This window comes from Pseudophryne corroboree, chromosome 5 (assembly GCF_028390025.1).
Source record: "Pseudophryne corroboree isolate aPseCor3 chromosome 5, aPseCor3.hap2, whole genome shotgun sequence".
Taxonomy (NCBI): domain Eukaryota; kingdom Metazoa; phylum Chordata; class Amphibia; order Anura; family Myobatrachidae; genus Pseudophryne; species Pseudophryne corroboree.
This window is the reverse complement of record NC_086448.1, coordinates 278,150,037-278,175,963: the sequence shown is the minus strand read 5'-3', so window position 1 is coordinate 278,175,963 and position 25,927 is coordinate 278,150,037. Positions and strand designations below refer to the sequence as shown.

Genomic DNA, 25,927 nt, shown 5'->3' with positions numbered 1-25,927 from the left:
CTTTGAGGGTTAAGGGTACCGGCCAATTCTGGATTGCTTGTAGTTTCTCAGGATCCATCTCTAGTCCGGAACCGGACACAATGTACCCTAGAAACGGAATGGACTTGACTTCAAAGACGCATTTCTCTAATTTGCAGTAGAGATGATTGACACGGAGACGGGACAGAACCTCCTTTACCCAGAAACGATGTTCCTCTAAATCGTTGGCAAAAATGAGGATATCATCTAGATAGACCACGACATGACGGTATAGAATGTCTCTGAAGATCTCATTGACGAAATGCTGGAAGACAGCTGGAGCATTGCTCAATCCGAAGGGCATGACGAGGTACTCATAATGTCCGTCACGGGTGTTAAATGCGGTCTTCCACTCGTCACCCTCACGGATCCGGATGAGATTGTATGCACCTCTCAGGTCCAGCTTTGTAAAGATGGTAGCTCCGCTGACTCTGTCAAAGAGCTCAGTAATCAGGGGTAAAGGATAGCGGTTCTTGATGGTAATGTCGTTCAAACCTCTGTAGTCGATGCACGGCCGCAGACCACCATCTTTCTTCTTTACAAAAAAGAAGCCTGCGCCGGCTGGAGAAGAAGAAGGTCGAATGAACCCCTTTGCTAGGTTCTCTTTAATGTATTCCTCCATAGAATGCGTCTCGGGGAGAGACAACGGATAAGTTCGGCCTCGAGGTGGAACCTTCCCTGGAACGAGATCAATCGGGCAGTCCCATTCTCTATGAGGAGGAAGGATATCAGCTGAAGCTTTACTGAACACATCTGTGAAATCTTGATATGGAGGAGGTGGAACATCAGACGACCTGGGGGAGGAAGAACAGACAGGCAACACTTTAAACAAACATGTCTTAGTACAGGAGGAACCCCATGCCAGGATTTGCGTAGTCGTCCAATCAATAGTAGGATTGTGAAGACGGAGCCATGGAAGGCCCAGGACCACAGGATGTGTGGCTCTTGGAATCACTAAAAGTGAAATAAGTTCGGAATGAAGAACTCCCACTCTCAGACGAACTGGTAGAGTCCTTAGAGAAATAACTGTATCAAAAATTTTACTGCCATCCACAGCAGTTAAGGAAAAGGACGAAGGAAGTCTCTCGGTGGGTAGGGACCACCGTTTAACATAGGCTTCAGTAATAAAGTTCCCAGCTGCTCCGGAATCCAGGAGGGCAATGACGTTCTGATAACGTTGAGCAACTTGAAGCGAGACTGGGAGGTTACAATCTTGAGGAGATGGAGAGGAGATCATTACTCCTAGCCGGCCCTCTCCTTGGCGAGCTAGGATTTGGAGTTTCCCGGACGTTTGGGACAGGCATTAATGGTGTGAGACGGAGCTGCACAATACAGACAGAGAAACTCGGAGAGACGTCTTCGGCGCTCAGCAGGAGTTAAACGGGAACGACCAATTTGCATGGGTTCATCTTTAGTTGGTGACAGTTGGCGAGGAGGAGGAGCAGAAGATTTTGGAGCAGATGATCTTCCACGCTCAGTTGCTCTCTCTCTGAAACGTAAGTCAACTTTCGTACAAAGTGAGATTAGCTCATCTAACTTGGAGGGTAAGTCTCTGGTAGCTAACTCATCTTTAATACGCTCGGATAAACCATGCCAGAATGCAGCATACAGGGCCTCGTCGTTCCATGCCAGTTCGGATGCTAGGATCTGGAACTGTATAAGATATTGTCCTACAGTACGTGATCCCTGGCGTAAACGGAGAATCTCAGACGAAGCTGAAGTTACCCGGCCTGGCTCGTCGAAGATGCGCCTGAATGTTGACACGAATGCAGTGTAAGAAGATAGCAGGGTGTCGGACCTCTCCCATAACGGTGATGCCCAATCAAGGGCTGAGCCACTGAGAAGAGAAATAATGTAGGCAATTTTTGTACGGTCACTGGGAAAATTGCCAGGTTGTAGCTCAAACTGAATCTCACACTGGTTGAGAAATCCCCTGCAGAATCTTGGAGATCCGTCAAATTTTGCTGGCGTTGGAAGATGAAGACGTGGAGCAGAAATGGGTAAGGTGGGTGGGGTTATAGCTGGAGTCACTGTGGTTGACGCACCAGACGCGCCTGATCCACGGAGAGTTGTCTGAATCCCATCCAGCCGAGTAGAGAGATCCTGGAGACAGCGGATGATGTGGCCCTGTGCAGCCTCCTGATGTTCTAGTCGGGCTGCCAGTTCTTGCATCGGCCTGGCCGCTTGATCCTGGTCTCCGGCTGGATTCATTAGGTCAGTGCTTACTGTCACAACTGAGGGCCTGAGCTGACGGGAGGCAGCCTCAGTTGTAGGGGCTGAGATGTACCGGAACCTGGGAGGTTGTATCAGACCCCTGGACATGTAAGTAACATGAATAATAACTGCCCGAAGGCGTGACCACGACAACTTAGATAAAAGTCAATGATGTTTATTATGACAACTCCGCATCACAGCAGCAATGAAAGAAAACGTAAAAGTCAGCAAAGAATAAATACAGTTCCTGAGTACTACAGCATGGCAGGAGCCACAGGGCACTGGTAGTGTGAGATAGTTCTTATGATCTTCTAGATGGAAAGTCCTTACCAGGCCCGGCTGTAGCAATCGAGATAACCCAGGATTGTACCAGCTGGTGTTCCAGGAAGAGCTGGGTTGCTGAAGGTAAAACAGCTGCTGTGGATACTGGCTGGAACCAGACTGTTGTTAGCACGGAGTGGATACTGGCTGGAACCAGTTAAATAATAAATGAACTTTGGGAGCGATGAAATGTGAACTGAAATGTAGAACTTGAGAGCGGAGAAATAATAATTCCGGTGGAGAGTGGTAAAGTGTAGAAAGGACACCGGCCCTTTAAGGGAAGCTGTACTCTGCTGGAAGCTGAGGCTGGAAGCAGGTAGTGTTGTAGCTGGAAACAGATGAATCCACAATGGATTGGAGAGTCAGGCTACACCGCAGGTGGAATGCTGGTGCGGGTCTCTATGGTGGAAGTCTTGAGACAGGAGCTGGAACCTGGAAGACAATCATAGAAGAGAGACAAACAGGAACTAGGTTTGACAACCAAAGCACTGACGTCTTCCTTGCTCAGGTACAGCTTACTTATACCTGCAGCAAGGAAGGGGTTGGCTAGGCAATTATGCAAATCAACAACACAGACAGCAGATTGGTGGAAATGATCAGATGACAGAATCCAAGATGGCTGCGCCCATGCAGACACTTGGAGGGAAGTTTGGTTTGTAATCCATGTGGTCTGGGAAACAGTAATGGCGGCGCCGGCCACCGGAGACAGGAGACGCCAGGCTGATAGATGCACATTTAACCACGCGGGCACAGCGGAGGCCGCGGCTGATGAAAACACCACTCTGCATGTGGAAACTCAGGAACAGCGGAATCCGGTCCTGGAACGCTGAGCCCGCCTTAGGAGGCATCTGAAGGGTAAGTAATGGCGTCCAGATACCCGGATCGTGACACTGTCGATCCCAGCGCACAGGAGGGGAAACGGGTAAGGGTCCGACACTGCTGCTGCCGCAAGAGAGGAGTGCTGTGGTGTTTGGCTTCCATGCCTGCACTGCGCCGTCCATCAAGCTCCGCCCTCATCGCATGTGGTGTGGACCTTTGGCGGTCCAGAATTCAGCCATGAGGGGAATCCGGGGGATTAAGTGGGGGCAGTGGGACACTAGGAGCCTCCCGCACCATGCGGGAGTGTTGGCATGTATGGCCTGGGGCCGGCTCTGCATCGGAGGCGGACCAGTAGGAGGCTGGAACAGGGCGGTGTGTTGAGCTCTGGGAGCTTTGCATTACAGGGCGGCGGGCAGGGCCGGATTAAGGGTTGTGGGGGCCCAGGGGCAACTAAATTGTGGAGTCCCCCATTACAAAGATGTATGCAACCCCCCCTCTCATCCTTCAATAGCAGCGACACACACACACACACACACACACACACTCTCTCTCTCTCTCTCTCTCTCTCTCTTTTTCTCTCTCTCTCTCTTACTTCACCTGTCTGGTCCTGACACTTTGAGCAGCAGCACCCTGAGCAGGGGGAGCGGATGATCAGGGAGCCGGGATAGCACGCTGTGTGCCGGCATCTGTGCAGCTCCTCCGTCGTCATGGCAGCAGCTGGGGGCAGCTCCGGTACAGTATCTCGCGGGAGTCGGGACATAACATCACTATCCCGCAAGTCTTTGTACTGAAGCTCCTCGGCGGCTGCTGTTAATAAACAGCTGAGCCGCAGAGGACGTGGGGGAACGGAGTCACAGCTAAATGCTGTGCTCTTGGCGGCGGCCCAGCCGGGCTATGTGGCTGCATGCTGGGAGGAACGGAGTGCCAGACAGACTGTGGAGGGCGCATGGGGCGAGCGGGCCGTGCAGGGGCCGATGGCGCCCCCCTCTGCTGGGCCTGCCACGGCGCCCAGGGCACTTGCCCTGCTCGCCCCGTGCTAGTTACGCCTCTGCTAATCAGCCCAATGCTAATCATCATTGGGCCATAAGTCTCTGGGTGCGGGGCCACATGATTGTTTTGGACCTTCCTAAAGGATTGGGCTGATGCTGAGTGGGCTGGTCTTGTACAAAATGAGTAGGAGGAGACTGTTTTGTTTCTGTGTTATAAGTTAATACATGTGAGCTGGACTGGGTCTGACCCAGATTTTTGTTCGGACCCAGTTTACCCAGCCTATCAGTCCAGGACAGTACACATTGCCAGGCACTCCACATAGCCAAACCCCATAGAGAACCCATGTGTGGCCTTTACCACATGTGGTTTGAGATTTCAGCCACCACACCTAAACATACTGTATCCTGTGTTCTGTATATGAGAACTGTATTTGGTGTGTGGCAGTGCTCTTACCGCTGCTTAGTGAATATCCCACTAACCCTCGTATACCCAGCAGTTAATTATTAGCATTTAATGCATTTTCCAAAAGCCTATTTAATACACTTTCTAACAAGCATTTGTTTTGCTTTTTGTCAATTTGGAACTTGCCTGAAGCGCTTTGTTAACGCTAGTGCATTGGATTTCTATTGGAAACGCATTAATACATAATACTCTATGCTACAGGGAAGCTTGGAGATCAATTACTTCTTATTCTAATGCTCTGCTACAACAAGGCTAAACACAAGGTCTGACCTATACTTTTAACCAGCTTTGTTTGTCACTAACTGTTTTCTGTACAATCCCTAACATGCTTGCCACTTATAGAGGCAGTATTGCCACTGCTGAATACACTATTGTACAAACTGGTGGGTGCATAGTGTTGCCCACTGTGCAGATGGGGTCATGAGGGAACCTTGTTGTATTCCCAATTTTTCTTTGCTAACTACATAGTACAGAATAGTTTATATTATAGGGCAATACTGTACACAATGGGCTTGATTCTCATTTGGGAATAAAGTAAAGGCCCCAATACATCTAAAACCCATTTTCTTTATTTTAATAATCCCTTATTTGCGGTCAGGATCGGGTAATCAAGATTCTTAAACGTTTATTATTCCTGGTTCCCCGGTCGTTGGTGATGCATTGGGGCTTTAAGAAAGAGCAAGTAATTGAGTACCTGGACACATCATGTTGCAATGCTAGGGAGCAACTACATACTTTGTTGCATGCAGGGTAAATGCTGGCTGCTTTTGCATGTAGACCACAAATACAGGGTAGCTTTATTTTTCACTGCATTATAGATGTGAGTGTGGACACGCCTCTCTCAAATCTAAATCTTTCATTTCAATTCTGATCCACCTGCCATGCAACATGGTCTTGCACAGCTGCATAGTTACTTTAAGTTGGAATTTTATTCAAATTCCATCAGCAAATATTTGTTCACAAAAATATTTTGGTTCATGTGTTTCAAAAATGATAGGCAACATTACTGGCAGGCAGGGGCATATTAAGAGAAGGGGGCCTGTGTGCATTCTCCAACTTGGGCCCCCTCCTCTGTCTCTCTAACCGGCAGCCAAACAGCTTAGTCAGTGTCTGACTCCGGGCGCTGGTAGACTCTAGAGTGGTGCTAGAGTCTACTGCGAATGTGCAAAACTCCAATCGCACCATTTTCCCTGTGATTTTACAGGGCTGCCATAGCGCATGCTGGACTCCGAAGAGGTAAGTGCCAAAGGAATGGGTGCAGGGTGCATGGTGTGGGTGTCCCCTGGACACTGCACCCATTCTAAATACGCCACTGCTGGTAGGTAACACATGATCACACACACTGGTTTGTTGGGATTGACCGCTCCAGAGGGCCATTGAAGTTATTTATTACTGCTACTCCTGATTTGGATCTCCAGCAATTGAGGTACTGATTTATCTCACTGATTGGAAGACTGATTTATCTTGTCTCTATTTCTTTCAGGTTTCTCATGACTTTGCAATAAATTTTAATGAAGACAACCCAGAATGTGCAGGTAAGAGTAGTATTCTGAATAGTTATTATTAAAATACTAAATTATATTTTTAACATGTCCACTAGTCATCTTATGCAGTGGGTACAGCACATATTATTTGTCTAGACTGTAATGCATAACAAAAGCAACTAATGCAAAATACATCAGCAATAAATTGCTGCAATGTTTCGTTCCCCCGATGGCCGGGGTTGGGGAATCGGGAATATTAAACGTGTTTAAAATCCCTGATTTCCCCATCCTGACCCAGGTGGTATCCAATTAGACACGATAGTGCCGTATCCATGAAAAATTTGTGTTGTTCGCATTTTTTTCACCTCTATCCATTTACCTCGAAAAACACCCATGTTACGTGCAATAATACATATGTCCTGCAAAAAGCCACAGACCTATGTATTTTCGCTGCACTCTTCACGCATAAAATGATCACTTATCGCGGATTTGGCTTCACCTGCCTGAGGCAGGTGAAACCATTTCCCAATAAGCGCCAGTTATCAAGGCTAACAGGATAGCCCCCGGCAACCAATTAGCCACACTTCTCTTGCCTTGAGCGCTAAACTTACAATAGAGATGCCACCAACTCAGCACGCACCCCTCTTACTTGAGGAGTCAAAATTGTGATGTGTGCACACCAGGGGGTAAATTTACTGAATTGGGAGTTCTATTTAAGATGGGATGTTGCCCATAGCAACCAATCAGATTTCAGGTATTATCTTGTAGAAGGTGCTAGATAAATGAGAAGTAGAATCTGCAACATCCCATCTTAAATAGAACTCCTATCTTAGTAAATTTACCCCTAGGTCAGGCTACTATATGTAAAACATAGGCTGTAATTATACTAATAACAAAATGACAGGTCCAATGTTTTAGAGCCTAAGGAGTTTATTACTTAGTGTCAGCTTGTTAAAGCCAGCACTTCTGATCAGGTTTAAGGCATGTTTTGCTAGTAAAAGCATTGCCGTTTTAAATTTCTGGCATAAACACAATCAGAAGTGCTGGGTTTTATGACCTAATGATTCGTAATAAACTCCTAAATGTTCATTTATCAAGATAGAGTTAGAATGTGACAGACTGAAACATACCTCACAACATTCTCCATGGTGAAGTAGCAACTCTTGCGTGCGTCAAAGCCGTGTGCACCAGAAAAGGAGAAATGGGCTCAGCAAAAGGAGGCGTGGCTTTACGGGAATGCCGCATTTTGGTCACAGTGGGGGCATGCCCAGTGCTCTGTGAGCCACCAGTGAAAACAATTGAATTTTCCCTATAGATTATGAATCTAGTATTACCTTCAAAGTACTGTAATGTGAGGGCTCTGGGTTATATCGCTTCAAGTGAATACATTTTTACTGCTTAGATACATCCTAAATTATTTTAATCGAAAGGATAAAATACAATAAGGTGTGTGTGTTGGTGTACCCCTAGACTATTTATAAGCATAAGCTCAGTCCTGTTCATCTAATGTATGCACAATACCGTACAATGACTGTTTTCTTTCTGTTTAGGTATACAAGGAGTAGTAGAAGCCTATCAGAATTGCCTCCCTAAATTACAGCTGTATGGGCCAACCAATATTGCCCCTATTATTCAAAAAGTGGCAAAATCTGCGTCAGAGGAAAACCACACAATGGAAGCCATGGTGAGACATGCACAATGTAAAGGTTTTATCAAAGGTGGACTGAGGAAGTAAAACATTCAGTATATTACAGCCAGGGATAGTGTGTGAATACAAAACTGATGGTTTAGCAAGGATATTAAAATGCATACACACAGCCTGAGTTACACATTGTGAGGATACTCTGCATCTGTATTTTCAGTTTACAGTGGTCTACGCTGACTTATAGGTAATGAGGAAGGTGTTATTTCCACCACATAATTAATTTCACCAAGTAATTGTTAATATGTTAGAAAGCAACAGACCTGTAACTAGACTTTTTGGTGCCCTGTGTCAGAAAGAGAATTGGTCCCCCCCTTCCCCCATTTAATAGTGACATAAGGCGCATGCCCTTGTGGGGAAAAGGCATGACCAAATTGATCTCAGAGAAAGCCCATGCCCCTTCCCACATTATATAATTATATATACATCATATATGTTACAGTATGCACACACATTTATAGAACACTGCAAGAAAATGGATTTGGAGACAAATCATTTTTACACCACATTCATGTACTTAACTTGAGAGCACGCTGTTATTCAGGGGCAGATGTATTAACCTGGAGAAGGCATAAGGAAGTGATAAACCAGTGATATGTGCAAGGTGATAAAGGCACCAGCCAATCAGATCCTAACTGTTAATTTACATATTGGAACTGATTGACTGTTGCCTTTATCACCTTGCACATATCACTGGTTTATCACTTCCTTATGCCTTCTCCAGGTTAATACATCTGCCCCTCAGTTATAATACCCTTTCTTATGAAACAAAATTTCTAACTATATGAACTGAAGCTACTTGCACGTTGTAAAAAAAGAATCAGCACTGCAATTGAGTAGATCTATGTACTGTGCAGCTACACATCCAATCTCTTGCAGCCACACGCTACATAGATCTGCTCAGCTGCAATGCTGATCATTTCTTCACATAGTAAAAGGTAAGCTTCAAATAGTAAGAATTCTCTAGCTTTCAATGTAAGGGCAGATAGCTTAATGAATAGAGTGTCTGACTGCAATGCCGCAGGCAGTGGGTATGAATCCTGGGTATGCCAGCATCTTGAAATATAATAAAGGACAATGTGACTGAATAACAAAGAGCTCTCAAGCTAAGTTCATGAATGTTGTATACGTATTAGCTACAGAAGGGGTGAGGGAAGGAGACAAAGGTGGTCAGGAGATGCTGGGCTTCAAAAAAAGGGGGTAAGCTACAAGTGAAAGTAAGCTACATGTGCTGCCAACAGCGTCCCCTACCCTGCAGCGCTATGCGCACAGGGCCGTCTTTTCGTATGGGCTCAATGGGCTCTTGCCCAAGGGCCCCAGGAGTAAAAGGGCCCTAGGCTGATAGCTGAGGGTCCCCTCTTTTCAGGGGTACCAGATTTTTGAAAATCGGCCCTGGGGAGCCGGAGATATCCGACTTCAAAGCAGTGGTCTCCATCCTAGCCTGATAATTGTTCTTCCCAGCCAGATATCTCGGTTTCTGTCTGACTTAGAGTTTTTATGAGGGTATATTCCAAAAGCTGGGACTCTCCCCTTTCGGTGCACACTGGCAGCTTGTCTCTACTATGCCCAGAACCAGAGATATCAGCCTTCCAGCAGCTGGTCCCCGCTCCAGCTCGACATGCCCAATATGCAGTTTTAAATTTTCATTGGTGGATTACTCTGACTCCTGAACTCTGATCCCCAAGTCCCAGCACCTACTGAAAGGTGGGACTCTCTAGCTTTTTATCCCAAAGCTAAGAAATCTATTTTCAGGAACTTGAGATATCTGCAGTAAAGCAAGCTGCCCTCCCACCAGAAAATTATGAATATTAAGCCCACTCCACTATACACCCCTCCCCTACGTATTAAACACCCCCTACCACCCTGGAAGTCATGTACTAGGGCCCCTTCATTCAGTCCAATGTCCCCTTCTACAGTTTAGTGTTCTCCTTCCTGCCCCATCTGTGCAGTAAAGGAGTAATTAGCAGAAATTATTTCTCCAGGTCCTACATGCTGAGCGACAGATAGAATACCCCCTACCACCCGCGGGACATCAATGCTGCCACTGCCAGTACCCCCCACCCCTACCGCTGGAGGATGGGTAGGGGTCCCAGTGCATTGCTGTGCCCAGGGGCCCACACTGCTGTTAAGACGGTTCTGTATGCGCAGTGGCACGCTCTGCACATACATAGTTACAGCCCTGGAAAGCAAAGAGCAGAATATTATCACATGGTGACAAGATATTAAAACATTGCATTGTAATAAATGTAATTTTGCAAAAAACACATTTTGTATGCTGGTATGAGAATAACTTTGAGATTAATCGCCCCCACCCCCCCTCTATTTCATTGGGTGGACATTTACATTTACTTTACACAGCTCTTCATCCAGCTTGATGGCTTCAATATCAAGAACCCATGTTGGAGATTCTATCCCACAATTAGCACCTCTTTAATAGGAATTAAAGAGGTGCTCCATCCAATCATTACTGTTGACACAATAGGATCAGCATTGCACTGCTTACTGTGGCCAAGTTGAAGAGCAGTATCCCCAAAATAGCAGTGATCCTGGATGTCATACCACTACTATTCTACTAGCTGGGGATAGAGAGGTGCTAACATTAAATGCAGTCCTTAGTTTGGGTTGACAACTAATTTTCCCCGTTCGCTATGGACTCGTCCACATTTACATCAAAACTATGGATAACAAGTCCGTACTACAGTGCTATAATAAAAAGAATACCCCTTACCTTATCTACAGTAGTAATCAGTACCAAAGGGCAGATGGGGAAAAAGATTAAGGAAGTCCAGGGATGAGGGATAATCTATCCCATCTTGACTTCCAATTAATATATCTACAGGCACTGAAATTTGAAAAAGGGAGCCCCCTCTTTCAAATACTGTGCTCCCTTAATTGTTAATATTGTCTGATTACTACCTGTGGTCATCATACAATATCATCCTCCAATATGGTGAGAAATATTATCTGGTGGTCTTTCCATATATGGGAAGGCACTAAGTGTTCCTTATACTTGCTCAAACACGCATTGGGGCATCCTTAGTAGCTATTGTCTGGTGATCACATGTGATAACCAGACAAAAACTGCTAACACTAAACAAGAAATTTTATTTTCTACAGATTGGTGGTGGGGTGGGTGTAGTACTCTAAAGGGCCATACACACTAGACAATTGTTTTGCCCAATATGGACGATACCGACGGTTGTGAACGATATATCATTCACAACGTCTAGTGTGTACGGTCCTGCAGTCAACGATGCGCGCACTCGCACTCGTTGATTGCAGGTTGGCGGTTGCCTGTGCAGCACACTGCATGTGTGTACGGAGTCGCGATGAGCGATATACAAAATGTGACATTACTCACCTCCCCGGCAGCGGCTCCCCTCCCTGGCAGGCGGCTCCCTCCCCGGCAGTGGCTCACCTCCTCAGCAGGCAGATCCCTCCCCAGCAGCGGGTCACCTCCCCGGCAGGTGGCTCCCTCCCCGGCAGCGACTTCCTCCCCAGCAGCGGCTTCATTCTAGCTGAGCCGCTGACCACTCAGCGTCTCCGACCACTGCCCCACCAGTGAATTTTTTTACTCCCACTGCCCCAATTATATTACCACTGTGCCACCAACATAATAAAAAATTAATTATCATGGGTTCAATAATATATATATATATTTATATATATATATATATATATATATATGGATAGTGGGAGTATCGCGCCACAGGTGTATGTGAAAAGATACAATGATGGAGTAGTAAAATACTACAATTCAGACACTCCTTTAATAATATAAGGTGTCAGCTAACCCCTCAAAACTCGGCAGGAATAAGTTGCCTTCAAATTTAGATATGGGAAAAGAGGGATAGGGTTGTCTGATAAGTTGTATTAATATGAAGAACTCGCAGAATACGTATTAGAAAAATATAACAGTATATTTATTTAAACAATTTAAGAAAAAAATTAAAAATTAAAAAATTAGGGTGGGCTTAAAATATGGAGGATATATAATACTAAAAACACTGGGTATAAAAATGGCTAAAACACTGAATCAAATAAATTCAGTAAGAACAATATTACACTGATAAAAAGTATAGGATAAGAAAGTGCTGCTTATCTTAAAAGCGGAGAGTCAATTGAGGTACACCCAACACGTTTCGTCCATCAGACTTCATCAAGGGGTCAACTTGTGCTCATAAAATATACCACATTGAGTGGTATGGCAGAAATATAATGTCAAGACACACCGTTTATAATGTAACAAACAAAGTGATAGTTAAATGTCACACAGGGTTTGCTGAACAACAGGGCTGTAGCTTATTCTCCAAATGTCAGGATAGTACAGGCAGCATTAGGTGTGGTTCCAGCAATCACATCCACATACCTCCCAACATGACCCTCTCCAGTAGGGACAGAATGCTCTGCCCCTGGACTTCCCTCTTAATGTATGACTGCCATCACCTGAGCTGAAATACCTTTCTTATCCATTAACCTGTTCAACACAGGTGATGGCAATCATAAATTAAGAGAAAAATCCAGTAGCAGAGCATTTTGTCCCTCCTGGAGAGGGTCATGTTGGGAGGTATGCATCCATAAAGTATCCATAGTGTCCCGCAACAATGCTTCTAGCTATACACTGGTTACCTAGCTAGTGGCCGGCTAGCTAGTCCAGCATTGGTTACCCCACCCCCAACACAAGATAGCCTACTTATACTTCCTCCCCAAGCACTCACCAGCTAATTATTCAAACCCATGAGATGTACCTGTGCAGTTGTGGTGTGTGTGTGTGTAGGGATATGTGGGGAACCCTGTCTTTACCTTAAGTCTGTGGTCTCCTCAGCATTAGTCTCTTTCACAAGAGATTGGGACAAATAAGTCACAATAAGTTAAATAATGTATCACCGTGGCTGGGAAGCGGGTGCACTTTCACTCCTGGCATGACTAGGCCACCCACGCTGGGCTACGATTTTTGTGGCTCCATATCCTTTCAATAGGCATGGGCCCAATTAGGACATGTGGCAGTGTGCATGAGCATCACGTAAAAACAAAGTATATACGATACGTGGTATACCATTCAACCAGCGCCTTACTAAACAGTGGTATTATTTCGTTTATCAGGGGTCCTGCGTCTCCTTTAGACCTTCCCGTGTGTAGGGAGGTTCTCAGACCTCAATCACGTGTTCAGTACCGTGAAAAAGAAATGAATGCAAAATAGTGTGATACCATTTAAAAATTTATAACACACAAAGTTTAAAAAACAATTAGAAGAATACACCACGCATGTGGTAAATACATGAATGAAACACTCTGGGTCTTCGACAGAAGGTAGGCTAATTACCAGATGTATGAAGAAACAAGCTCATATGGATGTAGTTTGGATGCAAGTCCAAAACAGGGGAAATCACCAGGCTGCAGCACCGGGGTTCCTCAATGGCAAGGTTCTCACATCAGCCGTGTTAGTCTCCTCTCCTTGTCGTCCACACCAGGCAGAAGTCCCGAATGGAGCACCTACGCGTTACGACCCTCCACGGGTCTTTCTCAAGGTCAGGCTCAAAAAGTGAATGACACTCTGGGCGTCCGTCCGTTTTTAAAAGTCCTGCACTCAAATTCTATTGGTCCCAGCACAGCTGATCCCTATACAGATATCAACTAAGAGTCCGTGGATACAAGTGCTAGGACCACCCCTCATTACACTACGGTATCCATGGAAACTCCAATCCTGATGTGTAGAGCGGGTGACGCGACCTTCCGGTTTCGCCTCACCATGGTTACCAAGATGCCATGTAGAGGGAAACGTCATGCGTTCCACCAGTCCCTTCCGTTTTAGCCGTGTCTACGTCTGGCCTCTCGTGACGGAACTTTATCACGGCTCTTGGTCGGAGTCTCCTCCTACATTACCGATCATGTGGTTTTTTATTTTCCTGATCGTTTAGTGGCCAGAGGGTTAGGCGCGTCATCTGTTGCTATAGTGACGCGTCTCAAACCACGATCATATGTCACGCGGACTGGGTGCTGGCGTTCTCTGATCTTAATATGTGACCTAATAGAATGCAATTAAGAACACATATCACATTAAACGTATACACACACATATTGTAAACATCAGCAAAGCATAATTCAAATTTTAAAGAAACCACTTCACCTCGAACTCTAAATTCAAGCCTTTAGGTTGGAGGGTCCCCCACTCATAAATTGCTCTCATTTCTGCTTTAGCTAATTGATTTGGGAGGTCCCGCCTCCTCCAGTGCCCTCTTACCCATTTCACACCCACAAAACGTCTAATGGCTGCTGTAGAGCATCCATGTTGTTTTTTAAAGTGGTTGGAGAGAGCATGGGTCTCAAGACCCTTTTTAATATTTCTTAGATGTTCTCCCAGGCGTATTTTGAGGGCCCTTGATGTTCTCCCTGTATAATAGAGACCACAATCGCATTCTATTATATACACAACGTTGGAGATTTCATTACATGCAACACCAAGAGCGTTGTGTATATAATAGAATGCGATTGTGGTTTATGAGTGGGGGACCCTCCAACCTAAAGGCTTGAATTTAGAGTTCGAGGTGAAGTGGTTTCTTTAAAATTTGAATTATGCTTTGCTGATGTTTACAATATGTGTGTGTATACGTTTAATGTGATATGTGTTCTTAATTGCATTCTATTAGGTCACATATTAAGATCAGAGAACGCCAGCACCCAGTCCGCGTGACATATGATCGTGGTTTGAGACGCGTCACTATAGCAACAGATGACGCGCCTAACCCTCTGGCCACTAAACGATCAGGAAAATAAAAAACCACATGATCGGTAATGTAGGAGGAGACTCCGACCAAGAGCCGTGATAAAGTTCCGTCACGAGAGGCCAGACGTAGACACGGCTAAAACGGAAGGGACTGGTGGAACGCATGACGTTTCCCTCTACATGGCATCTTGGTAACCATGGTGAGGCGAAACCGGAAGGTCGCGTCACCCGCTCTACACATCAGGATTGGAGTTTCCATGGATACCGTAGTGTAATGAGGGGTGGTCCTAGCACTTGTATCCACGGACTCTTAGTTGATATCTGTATAGGGATCAGCTGTGCTGGGACCAATAGAATTTGAGTGCAGGACTTTTAAAAACGGACGGACGCCCAGAGTGTCATTCACTTTTTGAGCCTGACCTTGAGAAAGACCCGTGGAGGGTCGTAACGCGTAGGTGCTCCATTCGGGACTTCTGCCTGGTGTGGACGACAAGGAGAGGAGACTAACACGGCTGATGTGAGAACCTTGCCATTGAGGAACCCCGGTGCTGCAGCCTGGTGATTTCCCCTGTTTTGGACTTGCATCCAAACTACATCCATATGAGCTTGTTTCTTCATACATCTGGTAATTAGCCTACCTTCTGTCGAAGACCCAGAGTGTTTCATTCATGTATTTACCACATGCGTGGTGTATTCTTCTAATTGTTTTTTAAACTTTGTGTGTTATAAATTTTTAAATGGTATCACACTATTTTGCATTCATTTCTTTTTCACGGTACTGAACACGTGATTGAGGTCTGAGAACCTCCCTACACACGGGAAGGTCTAAAGGAGACGCAGGACCCCTGATAAACGAAATAATACCACTGTTTAGTAAGGCGCTGGTTGAATGGTATACCACGTATCGTATATACTTTGTTTGCATTTGTTTAGGAGGTGGGAAAAGTCTCCTGTGGCACACTGTATTACTAGCTGCCTTTTTTTTGCGCACTGTTGGGAACTTCATCTTTCTTGCCATCACGTAAAAACAAGCCGCATTCACACCTAGATGTAGCCACAATGAGCGTGTCTGCATCTGTACATGTAAATATATAAATTCTGTAATAATTACTACATATACATATTCACATAAGAAATCACAGTTGTATATTTCTACATGATGATAGCACAAACATTTATATATTTTTAAATTGAGAGCTAACTAGCCTGAAGGCACCCCATGATTCTCCAAATAACACAACAAGTACCAGCATGCCCTCCAACTATGGATCCCATACATGCCTCTCAGCAGGGATGGACTGGGACTTATCACCATATAGCTTAGCAACAAGGCACTACGGGCTGCAGCGGGGGACATTCCAGAGAGCTGGAATCTGCACTGCACGCGGTCTTCCCTGCTCTCTGTTGACCGGGCCTGACCACCAGCCCATCGGCCCTTCTGGCATTTGCCAGAATTGTCAGATGGGCAGTCCGTCCCTGCCTCTCAGTAATACACAAAAATGCCAAGTTGCTGAAATTAATTAATCAGTCCATTACATGTGCTTGCAAGGGAGAGGCTAATCTACTAGCCAAGAAAAGAAAATCAGAATTCCCTGGTCTATAATAGACCATTACAGGAGATTTACATCTTATATGATAGTAGTAATACAGAGATCTGAGTTACATTTGCAAAGATATGATTAAGCTACCAGCCATTAATCTTCAAGTACCTATCCCTCATTCAGCAGTCCGATACTGTGATTTGTTTATTTATCTATTTTGATGCCTCTATTGCAATCCTGAGGACATTAATTTGCTTCTGTTAGCAGTATGGTATACTACTAAAGGGGTATCAACACTTTTAACTATCTCAACTGTGATTTTCTTATGTGATTATATTTCTTTCTTATGTGCTATATAGTAGGTTCCTAAGCAATACTTTCCTAATATTTATACTTTAAATGGCATTATAATATAGAGTATGGCAACTACTACAGTATAGAATCCTTGGTTTGTCCAATTAACCAAGAAAAATCTGGCTCTGGTATTATACAAACTTCACTGATAATTGTACTTTGGGAGAAAAAAATACAAAAAGGGTGGAGAGGATCAGGGGTGTAGCCAGAACTTTGTTGGCCCCATATCATCATTTTGAATGGGTCCATGTCCCAATGCTTCTAGAGCAACACCTCTCTGAAGTAGTTGTTCTTTTATGCCCCATAATAGTGTCCTACAGTAGTTTCTTTTCTAAACCATAGTAGTGCCTTAGTTAACGTTCAGTCCTATAGTAGTGCCTTTGTTTATTTTATAAATCATAGTAGTGCCCTAGTTCACATTATATCAGTTGAAGGGCTGCCAATTCACATTATGACAGTGTCCTCAGTTCATATTATGCCACATTACAGTGCCCCCAGTTCATATTACCACATGTAACATTATAATGCCCTCCAGTTATTTTTATACACTATGTAGACAAAAGTGATTGGACACTGACAGGGGTGTATTAGGATGGAAAACCAGCCTGGGAAATTTATGGAAGCAGGCCTAATTGGGGTGGGTTCAGTTGAGGAGGTCGGGATCCCTCATTGGGCTTGATTCTTATTGGACGCAGTTGCGGCCTTCCTCGCGTCTTTTGCTGTAGCTGTATGTGCGGCTAATGTTGCTACAATGCCCTTCTTTTGTGTACATCCGTGCTTCCAAATATGCAAAAACTGAGATGCACACTTTCTGTGTCTACATACACTGAAATCATGCTTTGTACGCCATTGATCACACCATTAAAATGTTCATCAGCTCTAAGCTGGAGAGGAAGTAGGGTATGTTCTGGAGGTCAGTAGTTAGCGTATGTTCAGAGTTCAGGTGGATGGGGAGAGGGTGGGTGTAGGGTATGCTTTGGGGGGTGGGCGGGGTAACTGTCCCAGGGAATAGGGCTGGATAGCTTAATGCCTGCAACTGGAGCCAGTGCCTCAGCGTAGCACCGCTGCTTCCAACTAACAGTACCCAAAACTTTCCCACCCTATCCGCCCTTGCCTACACTACACTTTGCTTACAGAACACTGCATGTCATTTACACTACACATTGCTTACACTGCATATCATTATCATACAATTTACACTGCATATCACTTATGCTGCATATCACCTACACTGCACATCACTTACACATTTACACTGCATTTTACTTACAATACACTTGGTTTAGACTACAAATCACTTACATTGCATATCACTTACACTGCATATAACTACTTACAGTACACTCCACATCACTTACAGGTCACTGCATAGAATACACAATTGCCTACAGTACAATATTGCAGACTCACGTTCCCCTCTGTATCCCAATTCTGTAGCCCCATGTTCCCCCTATGTACCCCATTGCTCCAGCCCCACTTTCTCCCTCTGTACACCAATGCTGCAGATCCATGTCCCCCTATGTACTACAATGCTGTAGCCCTACATTCCCTCTCTGTAGCCAGATGCTGCAAACCCACATTCCCCCTCTGTACCCCAATGCTGCAGCCTCAAAACCCCCTCTGTACACCAATGCTGCAACTCCACATTCCCCCTCTGTACCCAAATACTGCAACCCCACATTCCCCATCTGTACCCCAATGCTAGAGCCCCATATACCCATCTGAACCCCAATGATGCAGCCCCACATCCCTTTCTGTACGCTAATGCTGCAGCCCCATGTCCCCCTTGTACTCATCTGTTGCATCCCCATGTCCACTTTGTACCTCAATGATGCAGCCCCATGTCGCCTATCCATCCCCATCATCAGCCATCACCTTTACATCCTCCAATGTGAGCTTATGGGGCAACCAGGCTCCATGATGACTGTTGGGACCGCAATGAGGATAACCGAATCATTACCGCATGTGCTCAGCCCCCACTCCCCAGCATAGGAGGACACTGAAGAAGCAGGACTTGCAGGCTACAGGAGGCAGAGCTGTGAGGTATGACTCACAAGCTCCGCGAAGGACCTTGGGAGGAGCTGCCTGTGGATGGACAAGCTTAGAAGACCTCCCGCAGCCATCTTACATCAGGGCACACGGAGATCCTGTGCTGCCCGCTCCCTAATTTGAGCTGGGCTCCAATCGCAGCAGACCACACGGCAGAGGGGGAATGAGGCCACTGAGGGGACAACAGGACTGGCCCAGGGGGGACTGGCCCGGAATCCCAGTGTTCCAATCCGCCCCTGGACACTGACCGCAAATACATCAATAAGATTTTATTGACGTCAGAACTTTGTAGGTCCACCACATGCAGTGATTACTGCAGACACCCTTCTTGTCAAACTGTCCAAAGGAGCCTGGACAACAGCAGGTGGTATGTTTTGCCATTCTTCCTTAAATACAGTGACCAAATGAGACACTGAACAAGGTTGAGTAGTTCTAGAATGCACCTGTCACTCCAATTTATCCCAGAGGTTCTCAATGGGGTTAAGATCTGGACTCTGAACTGGCCAGTCCTTCCGGGTTACCAAAATTACTGTGTATACCAGTCCAGCGTCGCCCTGGAAACATGACACCGCACATCCTACAATGATTCCCATTCTAAACTTGGCTAGCTCCTTTCAGCAGGCCATTTGTTAGCAAATTATCTAATCAGTGCCCCTCTACCCATTTTATACCTTCACGAACATGTGTCTGCTGTACAGGCACACCATTTTGTTTGCATGCGCAAGGGGGGAGTTGTCCAATCACTTTTGTCTACATAGTGTATCACATTACAATGAGCATGGTTAGGGGCATAGCTAGATCTATTGTATGCCTGAGTGCAAAAGTTTGTAGGGGCCTATAAATACTGTACCACCCAATGGTTGAAAATATATATAACCCATTTAACTTTGACAGGGAAGGTAGGCCCCTCTCAGCTCTAGGCCCCATAGCAGATGCACTCCCCGTACCTACTGTATGGTAGCTACGCCCTTTGTAGAGGATACTCATTTATTCTTACATATTCTGTTATGCTAGTCTCTAGGTTCTGAAAGTAGGGTATTTGGAAATGTGCACCCTGCTCTCAGCTACTTGCTCTGATACTAATGACAATTTTTACTTTTAAGTTGGAAAAAGCATGTGGACCATCAGACCTTGGGGCTAATGTATTAACCTGGAGACGGCATAAGGACGTGATAAACCAGTGATAAGTGCAAGGTGATAAACGCACCAATCAGCTCCAATATGTAAATGAATAGTTAGAAGCTGATTGGCTGGTGCATTTATAACCTTGCACTTATCACTGGTTTATCACTTCCTTATGCCATCTCCAGGTTAATACATCTGCCCCATGTATTGTAATTATTACATTAATGTGTGTTGTTCAGTTTGTTGGAACCATGCAGATCTGACTTATCCAGTTGTTGTGATGACTATTGCCAAATTGTGCTTGCCTGATCTGCCTTTCTATATATAGTCAAGAAGCAGACCATGCCTATAAATCATCTATCACTACATCTATCACTAAGTTTAAAAGTATCCCCATCCCGCTACCCATTGTTTTCTGTAACCCATATGTATTACAAAATTCTTTACAATACAAACTATTGGTGTCTGTCAACAACAAAAAAGTCTTCTTTACTGTAATGTACAGCAGATTGGTAAGATAGAGCACACATGGGCAAATGGCACTTACAGCCAAACATTCATGTGTCAGCTGTAATGAACAATTTGTGGCTTAGTTATTACCAGGTGAAATGTGTGCAATGGGTTCTAAGCTACAGCAACAAGCACTGAGATTCTATTTCTTTGTAGTGTCGTTCAGAAAAATATAGCCAATGCCTATTAACTCTCTTCCTCTGGGTACAGCACCCTTGATTATCGTCCTTCCATATACATACACATATACATTTACATATACATTTAACGTTATGTTAATTTAGTAATTGTTTGGAACTGATATCCGTTATGTCACTTTAACTTATCCTTTTTTTTTTACTATTTATTTGCAGCAATACTTTATCCTTCTCATCTTAACGGACGGTGTAATCACAGACATGGCCGACACTAGGGAAGCCATAGTTCATGCCTCACATCTTCCCATGTCAGTCATCATTGTTGGTGTTGGCAATGCAGATTTTAGTGACATGCAGATGCTGGATGGAGATGATGGAATACTGAGATCACCCAAGGGAGAGCCTGTACTCCGGGACATTGTTCAGTTTGTACCATTCAGGAATTTCAAACACGTAGGTATCTGTTAAGAACCTGGTCTTCATGATGTGACAGACAGAGGAGGCCATTTTTCATTTTCTGGCATTTCCAAAAATAGAAACATGTTTTGGGCCTCTTTGATTTATGAGGTGTATCTGAATAATGTGCTTCATTCAGTAACATGCTAAATGTTAACATTGACATACTTCATATTAGTTGATTGTAGAAAGGTGGGGGTAAGATTGAGTGCCCTGATGTAACTAGATATAAGCATTTGTTTACTAGTACAGTGCAGACCAAGTGAAAAGAATATTTTGTCAAACTTAAAATACGGATAGGTAATTAATACGTTGACTAATGAGCATGAGAAGCAACATTTTAGGGGTCTATTAAAATACAGGTGATGTGCAGTAAGGCTTTGCCATGATGTCCAACTGCGCACATACCAACCAGTTACAGTACCATCATGTGGCGAGCATAGCGAGCGCACTGAGCCTGCAAGGGGCTTTCTAGCGCTCGCTCCGCTGCCGACATACTGGTGGCCGGGATCCTGCTGTCGGGATCATGACACCCGGGATCCTGGATGCTGGTAAAAGGTATGTATACCTCTCTTGCCACACTGCTCTATAAAAGGAAACAAACAGCCCAAATGTATTAAGCCTTAAAAAGTGATAAAGTGGATATTGATAAAGAGTGATAAAGTACCAGCCAACCATTTCCTAACTGTCATTTTTCAATCGCATCCTGTTACATGGCAGTTAGGAAGCTGATTGACTGGTCATTTATCACTCTTTATCCGTCTCCCTTTTATCACTTTTTAAGGCTTAATACATTTCAGACAATGCATTGTGTGTTCATGCATATTGCACGTCTATTATTCCCCTTTCACACTGACAGTAGCCGGGTCGCACCCGGAAATGTGTACGCGGATGCTTCCCTGGTGCAACCCAGCTTGAGACCCCTTCAGACTTGCGGCCCGACCCGGCGTATTGCCAGGTTGGTGACGTCATCGCTGACATTACCGGAGGCTGTGCTTGGAGATAATCATCTCCAAGCCCCGCTTCCTCCTATGCAGAGAACGGGTGTCGGGTCACCTTGACCCGGCATACCCGTTCACACTGCACCGCATCCCAGGACGATCCCGGATTCAACCCTGGTCGAGAGCTGGGATGAAATACCGGGATGCTCGTCTCGGGATATTGTTCCTGTACCCTTTCACACTGAGCAAATTCCTGGGTTGATGCGCGTTCATGTGCAATAACCTGGGAATGTTTTGTCAGTCTGAAAGGGGTATAAGTCAGCTAGATTGTTGCTTACCTTGCTCTTAATCAAGCTTCAGCAGAATGTGATGTGCAGAGTCAAATAAAACTAAAACTTAAATGTTTATATGTGAATTTCAGTAGAACAATAATGCTGTGCTCTCACTGGAAACATTCAAGAACTTGAAAAAAATAAGTAAATAAAGGCTCTGCTTTTGGCTAGTGGCCCTGTACAATCACTCTGCTGGATTGTGGGTGCAGCTGAAAATGTGCATGGTAGAAAGAGAACATAATATAATTCACCCTACCACTAAGTGACAGGGAGAATAATCCCAGGCGCTGACCTTCTCTCTTGGTGAGACACTATACAATTCCCATCTGTGACAGCTGCTGCTCTGACTGGGGGCCACTCAAACCCCTGAAATGTGCATGGTAGAAAGAGAACAGTCCTGCTTGCCATCACTTTTGGAATATTCCTTTCTGTGAATAAGAATAAGAAAACGAATTATAATGTTATTTATATACTTTAGCTCTTTTCTCCTAACAGCACTCAAAGGGGGTAACCAATTAGCCGCAATAATGCCGTGTCCGTGCAAAATGGGGTGTTTTCGAAAAAAAAAAGTAAAATTGTTTCACCGGTTTTTTATCACCAGTATACAATTACATTGTGAAAAAAACAAACGGTTTTTCTAGCAAAAATATATAGGGTCTGTGAAAAACCTTGGACCTATGTATTTTTGCGGCACTTACCGCGGCAAAAATAGTCACATATCGGGGATTTCGCTTTGCCTGCCTAAGGCAGGTGAAACCAATCCCCGATAAGCGCCGGTTTATTGGATAGCCCCCAGCGAAACAATTACCTGAGATAAAATACTGCGGCTAATAGGATAGCCCCAAAGGGTGTGGTTCGTTTTATCGACAGTATCTAGGTCGACAATGTTTAGGTCGACCACTATAGGTCGACAGTCACTAGGTCGACATGGATGGAAGGTCGACAGGGTTTCTAGGTTGACATGTGCTAGGTCGACCGGTCTAAAGGTCGACATGAGGATTTTTTTATTTTTTTTGTGTCGTTTTCTTCGTAGAGTGACCGGGATCCCAAATTAGTGCACCGCGTCCCCTCGCATGGCTCGCTTCGCTCGCCATGCTTCGGGCATGGTGCCTTCGCTCCGCTACCGCTTCGCTCGGCACACTTTACCGTTCCAATCGTAGTCCACGTGGATCGTTAAGTATGAAAAAATCCCCCCCCAAAAAATGTGAAAAACTCATGTCGACCTTTAGACTTGTCGACCTAGCACATGTCGACCTAGAAACCCTGTCGACATTCCATCCATGTCGACCTAGTGACTGTCGACCTATAGTGGTCGACCTAAACATTGTCGACCTAGACACTGTCGATCTTCAGACCGGATCCCAGCCCCAAAGTGCTTTACATTTGCCTTTACAGCACAAATTAAGCTTAATAGAAGATTTTAGTAAAATGCTTGAGTAAATACTGTAGGTAAGTCTTGAGTCAATAAGCATGTCCGTTTACCTCCTGCAATATCTCTCAGTTATGCCTCCTTTATGCCACTGTGCTAGAGCCTGTTGTGCATTGCCAGATCTTTGGGAAAATGTCGCCGACATTATTTTCCTGGTGACATCTGCTCCCACCAGTGAAGACGTAAGTATTGTCTATGGATGCAGGGTGTGTGTTGTGGGCCTTCCCTGGATCCTCCGCACTGCACACCTTGCACTCATTATAAATAGGGCCATGCTTATATATCTTACCCATTGTCAATAAAGACCACCCAATCCAACCAGTTATTTCCTTCATAATAAGCACCATTTACACCTTGTAGATTCTCAGCATTATGGCACAGAAATCAAGGCATGCATTTGCACCCGAAAGTAGACAAATAAAAATGGCATTGTGCTTGAGGTTCAAACTTCAAAGTGACTTTTGCTGGTTGTTGAAAATCAAATTGATTCTAAAAACAGCTGATAATTATTTCATATAAAGATTCATGGGTGGTATTCAAATCACGCCAAATCTACTTTCTAAAGTGATCCCCGTAGTAATCAGGTGTAGCTCATATCGCACCCATAGTAATCAGGTTTAGCTGCGTAAAGGGTTTGGCGTCCTCGTTACCCCAGGCAAGCTGAAATGATTATACCACGCACATCAGCAAAAATAGAACAAATGTAGAAGGTGGTGAAAAGAATTGAATCCCACCCATGGAATACAGAATTTAGTGTGGGATGGACCAAGTATTAAGAGTTTATTGTTAGAAATTGTTAGGCTTGCTTGTTTAGGCTTCATTATACAGATTGTCACTTGCATACAATAAATTACAGATTTTTTTTTATCCTGCTGCTCAGTTTTGTTACGTAATATATTTAGTTCTGTTTTTGGCACAGCCTTCTGTAAAATGATTAAATAGCAACTTACTGGGGGGCGTGGCTAGGCAGCTAATTCATGAAGACGCATGGTTCAGGATCTCCTGGCTGATTCTTTCTAAATATCCCCCTAATTGCTGTCAGCTGCGATCAGTGCTGTTTTGTCTCAGCTCCCTGCTGCTCCCCAATACTCGGGTGCCAGGATGGGGTGTCCGCGGGTTGTGGCCTCCCCCCTCTCTTTACAGCCGGGGCTTCAAGTTTAGGTTCCGGCCGACCTGATGCGGAAGTGTCTGCTGGTGTTTTCTCCACTGCCTGCCGATATAGCTCTCCCCGGTGTAGAGCCCTCCTGCACTTACCCTGGGGGGACCCGGTGGCCTAGCTGTGTACTCGAATAGAAATACAAGGCCCAGATGTGCTGTCACTGCTGCCAGTAAGGGATTGTCAGTCCCAAAAACAATAGTGTAAAAGAAAGGAGTGTACTGGCGCTGGTTGATGTTTCTGCAATATTAATAAACAAACGTGGAGGAATGAAAATATGTAAACAATTTATTCACTAGACAATGATGATTAGGCAAAAGCTGGGTCTCTCCACTTCATGAGGATCCAGATATGGACTTTTAATTCATTCCTTGCCTTTGGAACTTTCTCTGTGGGACTGCATTATTACAGCACTGATTGGAGAGACCCAGCTTTTGCCTAATCATCACAGCTTGCCTGCCGTTAATTCTCAAGCACCTGGAGGACTCCATCGCTATGGGTAACACCAGCTGTATTTAAACATCACTATTCCCCAGGGAACTTTATCCTTCAGTCCGGTATCCCATGTGGATACATACCAGCAGCTATTTTTATTTGGCTCTCAGTTTTTATTTATGCCAAATTATATGTTTTTAAGTGTTATGGTACATACATTATCTAGTAAATAAATTGTTTACATATTTTAATTCATCCACGTTTGTTTATTAATATTGGAGAAACATCAACCAGGCCCAGTACACTCCTTTCTTTTACACTAGCTGTGTACTCGGTGGGCCCATCCTCCAGAGCCGCACACTGCCCACGGTCTCGGAGCTCCAGGATCCTGGCCACTGCGTGCCAGTGCCCTCTGTGCGCTCAGTGCAGCTGGATGTGAGGACCAGACGTGCTGGGGCCGCTGTCATCCGTGAGCCGGGTCTCTGCACTGACGGGAAGAGAAGCTAGGGAAGAGCCGCGGCCGCCCGCCTTTGATCTCTGCCTGGACGGCTGCTGCTCTCCTCCTGTCCTGACGCTAGCACCAGTGACTGCGAAGACCTGCTTCCACTGTGCTGGATCTCCTCTCCACTGCAGATTTTAAAAAAATGAGTTTTTCCTGCAGCTGCTTACCCTGCCTGGCCCCTGTATTCCACCCTGCCCTGTCACTCTGAGCTCCCTCAAAGGCTCAT

At 45.0% G+C, this 25,927-nt stretch overlaps 1 protein-coding gene across 1 annotated transcript in view; it reads left to right on the top strand.

Annotated features, from left to right (window-relative positions):
* The window catches only part of CPNE4 (copine 4), a 900,265-nt gene that overhangs the window by 855,947 nt on the left and 18,391 nt on the right, over positions 1-25,927 (top strand). The window contains exons 13-15 of the mRNA XM_063922365.1: positions 6,308-6,359; positions 7,859-7,992; positions 20,667-20,903. Of these exons, the coding sequence (XP_063778435.1) occupies positions 6,308-6,359; positions 7,859-7,992; positions 20,667-20,903 (423 nt within the window). The remainder of the gene's footprint in view (positions 1-6,307; positions 6,360-7,858; positions 7,993-20,666; positions 20,904-25,927) is intronic.